Source organism: Sinocyclocheilus rhinocerous, unplaced genomic scaffold (assembly GCF_001515625.1).
Source record: "Sinocyclocheilus rhinocerous isolate Xijiao unplaced genomic scaffold, SAMN03320098_v1.1 scaffold1626, whole genome shotgun sequence".
Classification (NCBI taxonomy): domain Eukaryota; kingdom Metazoa; phylum Chordata; class Actinopteri; order Cypriniformes; family Cyprinidae; genus Sinocyclocheilus; species Sinocyclocheilus rhinocerous.
The window spans coordinates 376,333-386,502 of NW_015657802.1; the positions used below are offsets into that span (position 1 = coordinate 376,333).

General features: G+C 36.1%; 1 protein-coding gene across 1 annotated transcript in view; it reads right to left on the reverse strand.

Moving 5' to 3' along the window:
• The window catches only part of zmat4a (zinc finger, matrin-type 4a), a 102,448-nt gene extending 93,280 nt beyond the window's left edge, over window positions 1-9,168 (reverse strand). Inside the window, exon 1 of the mRNA XM_016529642.1 lies at window positions 9,005-9,168. Coding sequence (XP_016385128.1) covers window positions 9,005-9,091 — 87 coding nt within the window. The 5' untranslated portion in view covers window positions 9,092-9,168. The remainder of the gene's footprint in view (window positions 1-9,004) is intronic.
• Between the last annotated feature and the right edge of the window lie 1,002 nt (window positions 9,169-10,170).

The following is a 10,170-nucleotide window of genomic DNA, read 5'->3' on the forward strand; positions in this document are numbered from 1 at the left end:
GAAAACCAGCTATATTTTTCTTGCATTCGAATAATGGATAAACTTGAAACGATAGAAGAATGGGAATTGGATGGGTGTCTTATCACTCAGCATACCCGGTTAAAAAAGTCACCGCTCGCCACTGATATATTAATACATTATTATAACAACAGTATTATTATATATAATTTACTTTTGAACAGTAGTGTATTTTTATAAAATTTTCCACTGAACTATATTTGTTAATGCTGTTCCATGTTGTCTTTAACCAAATCATCATCCAAAGACTATGCAAAGCCGAGTGAGCATCTTATGTCCATCACTCAAAGACGACTGCATTAAACCTAAGAGGACAAAATATAATTTAGAGAAATACTGTGCATGTGTGTCCAGAGTGAGAAGCATACATGTGGGCTGCAGCAGGAAGTGCAGTGAGGGCAGTGCAGTGGGCGGCCCTGACAATGTTCTGCCTGTCAAAGGTGTGCTGTAATTAGTGCGGGGAGATACTAAGCTGGACGCCAGCTGCTTCAAGTTCTTCTACTGTCACTTCAGCTGAAGAAAGTCCCGACACTGCAGAAACACTTTCAGATCTCACTCACTCTTTAAAAAAAAATCAGGAAATCACTGTCACTCCACTCACAAACTCCATTCCAGCTTGATGCTTTGGCTTCTTTGTCCGCAGTCAAGCCCAAAAAAGTGATATTCAGAACAACAGCACACTTACTCATGTGATATTGCTTAAAGTCCGCATGAAATCCAGATTTACAATATTTATTTTAGCGCACATTGCTAGTCTTAAGGTGAACAATTAATCCATGCAAGTTAATCCACTGAAAAAAATAGTTTGTCTTAGTGATCTTTAAACACTTTCAGATCTCACTCACTCTTTTAAAAAAAATCAGGAAATCACTGTCACTCCACTCACAAACTCCATTCCAGCTTGATGCTTTGGCTTCTTTGTCCGCAGTCAAGCCCAAAAAAGTGATATTCAGAACAACAGCACACTTACTCATGTGATATTGCTTAAAGTCCGCATGAAATCCAGATTTACAATATTTATTTTAGCGCACATTGCTAGTCTTAAGGTGAACAATTAATCCATGCAAGTTAATCCACTGAAAAAAATAGTTTGTCTTAGTGATCTTTAATCAAAATCTGATCATTTGCTTCCGCTCTGGAATGGTCGTCAGTGTGACGGCTTGGGCAGAATATGCTTAACCACGCCCCTCCAACCGCTATTTTGGCCCTGTCCCAAATGGAACACTTCATGTGCACTTTCGGTCTTGCGGACTTACAATGGCCGCCGCGTGCGCGTGTCTGTTAAGTCCACGAGTCCGTAGGGTGTCCCATTCGTCATTTTAGCGTTCAAAACGGGTGCTCGCGAGCAATGTGCAATGTGGGCAATGTGCCCTCGATACGCACTTCTGCCGAGTCCGCACTGGGGCGAGCTCCGCAGCAGACTTCTACCCGACAGTCAAAGCGGCATTACGTCCCGAAAGTGCGGACTCAGAGGAAGACCGCGAGGGTTTAGGGTGCCATTTGGGACAGGGCCTTTGCTGCGAGTGAGGGATGAGAGGAGGACCGCAAAAATAAAACCGTTTCAGTCAAAAATATTCCATTTCAGTTGACTTTAATATATTGCATTTGGCTATTTTTCCAGTATCCTAAAAAGGCTCAAAAGAATGCAACCAAACAAAGCAGCATATTAACCAAGTCAATACGTTTCCAATCCCTGCTGGTGCTTTAAACAGGCGTGCACACACACACACACACATCAGTGCTGGTTGCTGAGTAATGTTCTCATGTCCTACTTGAGCTCATTAGCATTCTTAGGCAACACATCCCAATGCACAGAGAAAAGCAACTGGAATCACAGGGAGAGCGTCTGTGTGTCCTCTATACTAATAAGAAGAATTACCATAGGCAGCAGGTAGCTGCCATTGAGGAACAACTCTCATGGTTTTACGTTATTACCTTAATGCAATTGGTGCAAATGCAAATGCATGATGGGTCTTGAGCAGGATGGTATTCATTAAATTACAGCAACTCCAAACTGCTGTTTTGCTTATTAAAACTGACTGTGCAGATTATCAGTTGGTTTTATCACTTTAATAATTTAAATGATTCAATGACTACTAATAATATTGACTAATGACACACTACTATTCAAAAGTTTGGGCTTGGCAAGTTTTAAAAAAATATTTTTAAGGTTCTTATGCTTACCAATTACCAAAAATGCAGTAAAAACAGTAATACTGTAAAAATAACAATAAAATTACTGTTTTCTAAATATGTATTTTAAAATGCAATTTATTCATGTGATGGCAAAGCTGAATTTTCAGCAGCCATTTCTCCAGTCTTAAGATCCTTCAGAAATCATTCTAATATGCTGATGTGTTGCTCAAGAAACATTTCTTATTATTATCAATGTTGAAAACAGTTGTGCTGCTTAATATTTTTGTGGAAACCATGACATTATAAATGTTTAAACATTATAAATGTCTTCAGTGGCACTTCTGATCAATTTAATGCATCTTTGCAGAATAGAAGTATTAATTAAATTAAATTATTTAATTACATATTAATTATTATTATAATGATTATTAAATATTAATTAAAAAAAGTACTGACCCCAAATATATATATAGAAAATATGAAGTGTGTATGAATTTTTAAAACTGAATAAAATTTCCACCAAAATTATTACTTGTTTAAACAAACTTTCTTCTTTTTATCTAAACTCAAAAACTTTAGTTAAAAGATAAACTCCAAACAGAACAAGAATATTCATCTTCATAAGGATACATTACACACACTCAACTGCATATTGGGACAAAATTAAGACAAAAGCTCACAGCAACGTGGAAAGACAAAAAATATTCATAAAATGAGATGTACACATCTCCGGAGTGTTACTGAATTGAACACATTATAAGATCACTTTAAATCTGAGTTTAAATGTTGGACTTAAAAAGAGTACCATATCAAAACCATAATTTTATAAGTTCAGTATCAAAACATCCCTTTAGTAGGTCTACAAGCAGCCAAAAGCAAACAAAACTTCAGGGCAAGAAACAAGATTTGTTCCCCTCTGCCTAATCAAAATAACACATCCTGAGTAGCTCCTCATACTGCGTAAACAGGACTGACAGAAGAAGATATGTCTCAAGAAAATAAGATAAATAATGTAAAAGAAAGAAAAGAGAGCCTTGCACTGCTCAGCATGTTCTGCCTGTTCTCATCTGCTTATCTGCTAATAATGTTGTGTTGTATTCACATAGTTGTTTAGTGTCCCTGACAGGGCTTTGAATCTACCCTTGGAGTGCTTATGGACCAACTCCACAAACGGCATCATAAGCAGTGTGCGAATTACACAGTGATGGGGGTCAGAGCACATGGGGTGTGGGGTGGGCTGTCTGGTGTAAATTAACATGAATTTATTGTGTCATTTTTTTATGCTTAAAAGGGCTGTCAAGAAATTATTTTTTTTTAATCGAATTAATTACATAATAAGCCAAATAATAAATTGAATTAATCTTATTAATACAATTGATTGGCACTTCATGTGCTGATTAATTAAAGATAATTTAAAGTCATTATTGTGTTAAATTACAAAAGCACTAAATAGACATTACAAAAAAAGTAGCTTTAGAAAGAAATATTTTTAATTCAACCAATAAAAAAAAACAATGACATTTTGAAATACGAAATGATTTTAAGAAAGAAAGAAACTATACTCTAAATATGAAACATTCAAAAAACGAAGCAAGTGACTGTCTTTATGAATGGCTCACTGAATCATTGGCTCAATCGATTCATTCAAAAATGTGGATTCATTCAGTAATGAATCACCGCTGTGTGTTGATCGGAGACGCACAACAGTTCTGCTGTGGCTTTATAGATAATATTTTTGCTGGCAAAACTGCACAAAAACAGACAATACTGATAATATTGTGTCAAAAATGTAACAAAATAAACTTATTGTTTATTGAACTGTTGTATAAAATAAGTGTAACATTTGCAATCGTGCAGATATTCGCAGATTATTTATTTATTTACCCTCATATCTTGAATTGAGAAGGGGGGTCAGTAAGATGGCTTTATGTAATAATAAAAGGGGGGCCATTAAGATGGCTTTATGTAATAATTTGGTCATGCTACAATAACCCAGCATCTAACTAATTTAAATGTGGTGTTGGTGAGCTAGGCCTATTTGAAATCAACTTACAATAGAACCGATCACATATGACATTTTAAGCACTTATTTCCCTTCTCATGTTGATCGGAGACGCACAACAGTTCTGCTGTGGCTTTATAGATAATATTTTTGCTGGCAAAACTGCACAAAAACAGACAATACTGATAATATTGTGTCAAAAATGTAACACAAAATAAACGTATTGTTTATTGAACTGTTGTATAAAATAAGTGTAACATTTGCAATCGTGCAGATATTCGCAGATTATTTATTTATTTACCCTCATATCTTGAATTGAGAAGGGGGGTCAGTAAGATGGCTTTATGTAATAATAAAAGGGGGGCCATTAAGATGGCTTTATGTAATAATTTGGTCATGCTACAATAACCCAGCATCTAACTAATTTAAATGTGGTGTTGGTGAGCTAGGCCTATTTGAAATCAACTTACAATAGAACCGATCACATATGACATTTTAAGCACTTATTTCCCTTCTCACCTTTGCGAACTTGCTACTTCTTCAATGTTATTTCATTTTATTTCTCAAAGCAAAAACATTGCTTCTTCCCTGTGGCTAGCTGAAGGTCAAACATCATTATCCCGTTCTATCACTTTAATTGGAAGACATGCAACATTCAGATGGGCATCATGTGAGCAAAAAAAATGCATGAGAATTTGGGGGTCCGTGGCAATGCTGCAGGGTGTCTGCCAATTATCTCAAATTAATTTTGTGAAAAAAAGGAAATAATGGTACACAAAAATAATTATCAGCTTATTGTATCAACCAGAATTCGAATATCATTGCTTCCCTATATTATAGGCAGTGGTTCTCAACCAGTGGGATGGGGCCCACTAAGGGGCATCGAGATGACTTTAAATCATTTCAATTTTAATTCATTTTAAAAGTGTGATTTGAAGACCTGGAAATGTAAATTGTACATTCATGAAAATCTTTAAACGCCATGTGCATTTTTATAATGAATATATCTTTTTTAGATATGCCAAGCTTTAAAAGTTTTACAGCTAGAAATTGCAATTAAAACATATTCATATTAAGTAGGCTTTGGATAGTTGTAGGTTGAGAACCACTGAACTAAGGGTTCCTCAGCCTGAAAAACTTTGAAAACCCCTGCTGTAATGTAAAAAATGTTATCATGTTATCATGTTTATCGCGCTGAAATCATGCGTTTTAAACCATACGAGTTTAAACTTCTGATATACGGTTTTCTGAGCGCACACATCTGAAGCACATGGACAGAAAGAGTCTTTTCTTGTAAATCATTTGCCAAAAATCTTTGTTTTACAACTTCTAAAAATTATTTTTAGTCTAGCAATTACACTCAAACTAGACAAAAAAAAATTCAACTATGCGCTTTTGCAATAAATCATTTTATCATACATCAGTATAAACCTGAATCTTTATCCAGTTTCCACAACATAATATGGAAACACCATTCCAATGCTATAATGTAACTGAGGTGGAAGAGTACTCGCCTCTTTCATACCTGAATTATGAATCAGCCTAGGCCAAAGCAAGAGGACATAGCAAGGTAAAATGTAACTTTTTGATTTAATTCTACACAAATCATGTTTTGCAATACTTACTTATTCACTGGAAAGGAGTTCAGAACATGTACTACAAGGTTCTCAAACCGACAATGCATTCACTGGGTGTGAGCACAAAAATCAACCTTGAACGTCGCCATCGGTTATGAAATGTGCCATTTAATTTGGAGCTACCTTTTTTGCACCTTTAATCTGCAGGGTGCTTTCAGTTTACAATATACACCCTCAGTGTGAAACCACACGACAAACATGTCTTACACTAAAATAGTGCTTTTTATGTGGACCACTTATTATAAATTCGATTAAATTAGAAAACTCATTTTCTTCATCACACTAGGACCCCACGGACTCCAACAACATCTGATAAAATGAAGGAAGGGTTCAAATAAAGGACACAGAGAATCAACCTTCCTCACTCCTTCAAAGCTAATAACCCTTATACTGTTGATAAACAATATAATAAGATTTGATGTAAGAGGTATGTTTGGACAACAACTGAATTTTTCAACCTTATTTTATAAAATAAATGACTGGATAACACCATATTTTCAATAAATAAAAACATGTCTGGCATTTTAGGAGGTTTTCAGTCAGCATATGTATTCATGGTGCATTGACGATTGCTAGTATTGCTGTAAGTCTTGCTGTAGAAATATTGCTGGCCTGGGAGTCTAAACCTCAGCTTTGCTACTTAATTCCTGTGAGCAGAAATGGAGATAGTGAAAGATAATATCATATCATATCCCTGGGCTTTGGCAAGGCATTTTCCTCTCCATAAGTGTGGGCTTTGTCCCTCCCAATGGAAACACAGTTTTGGAGAGGCAATGGGCTGTCACTTCTGCCTCAGAAGTCCTGAGAGACGAATTATGATGCTGTGGTTATGGAGACGGCACTTATGAATGTTAGAATAAGAGAATAAAAAAGTATGTCTCGAAGAGTTCAACTGCTCTTTATTATAAAATATATGTGCTATATACAGCATGATCTGAACATCAGCTCTTTTGAAATCTCAATTATTGCGATTTTATCACAAATTCTGATGTGAATAGGACAGTCCACAAAGATGAACCTCAACAGAAAGTGCAACTGTAATATGGCAGGCTTTGCACAGGAGTCAGTGGAGTCAGGATCCAACCAGAGGTAATTCTGAGGTGATTCTACACTAACAGAGCCACCTTGTGGTGCACGGATGATTTCCTCTGACAATTTAAACATACCAACCAATTTCACTGCCCCTAATACTGAGAAAATGGCTTAATTTTAAAAACATGGCATGAGGCAGGGAGGCTCACGTGTGAATGCTGACAGGAAATAATGTTCAAATGAGCAAACTTTGAAGTTGTTCTACTCCCTTATCACTGAAAACCACACTACAGCGGGACAGTTCAGACCATGATGCATCTATAATGAATGAACAGTGATGCTGTCATATCTGGCATTTCTTTCTCTCTTTATACGGTTTTCCACTGGCTAGCTAGCAGGCAGAGAACCTTAATTAATAAACACGCCATAATAATAGAAATTAAAGATGAGCCTCTTTTCTCTGCACAAGAAAAACAGTGTCAAGGAAACATCAATAATTCACATCTTACTCTCACTCTGCTCTCTCCTAACAACTGTTTATTAGCCCAGCTTGTTAGACGGTACACTAATGAATGGCTAAAAATAAAAACGTATTTTTCATCTATAATCCTAAATGATAATTCTAGAATTTAATATAGACAAATAGACAAGTTTAAACTAAAAGAATGAGATTTGGCTCTTCACCAACTACAGCAAATGTAATCTGAAGTCTTGGGTGGACAAAGTACATATCCAGGGTTAAAGAAGAGGTAAGCCACTTATTACAAAAATCTGCTTTTGTGTCATGTATTTGCATTCGAAGGAATATGAAAGAGAATATTAATGCTACCATTGTTCCGCACAAAGATGATCTAAGCAGCACCTGGAGGAGAAACTTTAAAGGGACAGACTCATTTCAAAGGCTTAAAGTTTAAGCATTTAAAATGAGTCTGTCCCTATAAGTTTCAGGTGCTGCTTAAACAAATGGTTAAATACTTATATGTAATATAATAAAAAGGAAAATGATTGCATATGTATTATTATGTTAATAACAATGATTAGAAAAATAAAATTAATACAAATGGTTGCTCTTCAGTTCCTCAAAGCAAGTCAAGTCACATTTATTTATATAATGCTTTATACAATACAAACAGTTTCAAAGCAGCTTCATAGTAATGAACAGGAAAATAACAGGGTTAATATTGCAAAATTCATTATGAAAAAACACATGCATTAAAATAACTTTGATTACTTATGTGGGCATAGTGATTTTATGGATTGTGTCCACTAAACTTACAAAGACTGTAAAAATGAAAAAGTTATGAAACATTCCGCTTCTTTTCTTTGTTTATTCAATGCACTGTACAGAACAGCCTGTACCCTAAATGTAGAGAAAACCTACTTAAGCAAGATCATTCAGTCAACAAGAATTCTGAAAATAAATAATACTCATTATACTAGGCTAATCTAACATACTTAGCAAAATGTTGTTTCCTGGTACATAGGACTGCAAATTTCATACTATAAGTCTAAATCAATCGGTCGTTCTTGTGGCTAGATAGGACAGGTAATAATCCCTCAATTGCCCAGGGCACTACACTAAATCCTAATATGTTCAAGGGTTAGCACTACTGTCTCAGGAAATTACACAGATCACAACAGGTGAAAACGACGATCAAAGCGCATTTGACTGAAAATTGACGCTGCCCGCATCAGCGGGGTTCTCAGGACTGTACAGTGATACATAATTGATCGTTTGCAGTAAATGAAACAGCTGTGAGATTGACGAAACCGAGAGCAATCTGTCAACAGTGCCTCGTGCCACCGAAATGTACCTTTTTCGGGGTCATCATTGCTTCTTGGAACAACAAAGATCACACGAAAATGTTACTGTTGAGGTCTCTCAAATTAAACACCAAGTGTGATACTATGAAATGTAATTACAGCTCCTGTGTCCCTTATCATGTAAACATCACAGCACGCGTTCACATTCATCGCTCGCGCTAAAACGGGCTTTTCGCACGTCACAGCAGCATCAAATCTGAGAAAGTACAACACCACCATATAATCCGATTTTCTAATGTTGCTCATGCGTTTGACAAGTATATCCAACAGTGTCGACAGAAGGGTTAGTTTGGAGCCGCGCTCATCACCGCTAAACAAAGTAGCAAAGACTTTGACTTCATTTTTAACAACATACCTGTAACTCTAAACTGTAGTCCTCGTATAAATGCGTTGGGTACACGGTCAGATGGTGTTGCACTTGGAGAGAGAAGGTGTAATCCATTGACTGTGTGATGTGGGCGCGTGTGGAGAATAGAGGATGCTCGTGTACAGCTGCCTGCGGTCCTTTAGTTCAATTGCAGAGCGTTCTCCGCCCCGCCGTCCTCCATTGGCTGGATGGCTGGATGGCTGGAGTAGTTTTTTCCTGCAGTAGTGGCTATACAAGTTGGAATAGATAATAAGACAATAGTGCACAAATGAGAAAGCGCAAAGATAATATGAAACTGAAAGATGAACGTGAATTAAGTCAACATTCAACAAGGCAACAGATGTTTGTTTTTTGTTTGTTTTTTTTAGTTACAATTATGCTTTATTAAGTAAATACGAGTCACCTAAAGAAAAACGGTACAATTACATCTTTTAAATCGTCGTGCACTTGTTTTATGCCACATTTTATGTTATTTAGTTAATAGTTAAAGGAATAGTTAACCCATAAAATGGAAATTTGCTGAAAATGTATCATGCTCAAGACATCCAAGATGCAGGTGAGTTTGTTTCTTTATTGGAACAAATTTGAGGAAATGTAACACATCACTTGCTCACCAATGGATCCTCTGCAGTGAATGGGTGCCGTCAGAATGAGAGCTCATACTGCTGATAAAAGCTCTGTTGTGAAGTGAAAAGTTTGTTTAAAAATATATATATAAATCCATCAAAGACATTTTTCGTTTCAAACTGTTAAAGCAGTTAAAATAGGAGTCTTCTATCCATAATTTTGCTTTCTTTAGTGAAAATGGCATTAGCATTATTTTAGTCTCACGTGTTGATGGCGTTTTTATTTTTGCATGGGTACCTCCGTCTGCTACACATTTAATAAGTCATTATTCATTGAAAGTCCAGTTATCAGCTGCATGTAGTCATTATCAGTATAGGGTACGTTAACTACACAAATGGGCTTTAGTAACATTTTTGCAAATATATGTTAGTGGGCTTGTTCTAATACCCACAATTGCATTCTTGGCCATTTGGCATGAGCACACAACAGGAAGTGAGTGTGCAAGACTGTCCCTGGTCTGAAAAAATTCCAATGCTCAGGCCCTGGGAGATTATATTTAGATTCTTTTTTTTTTTTTTTTTTTTTAT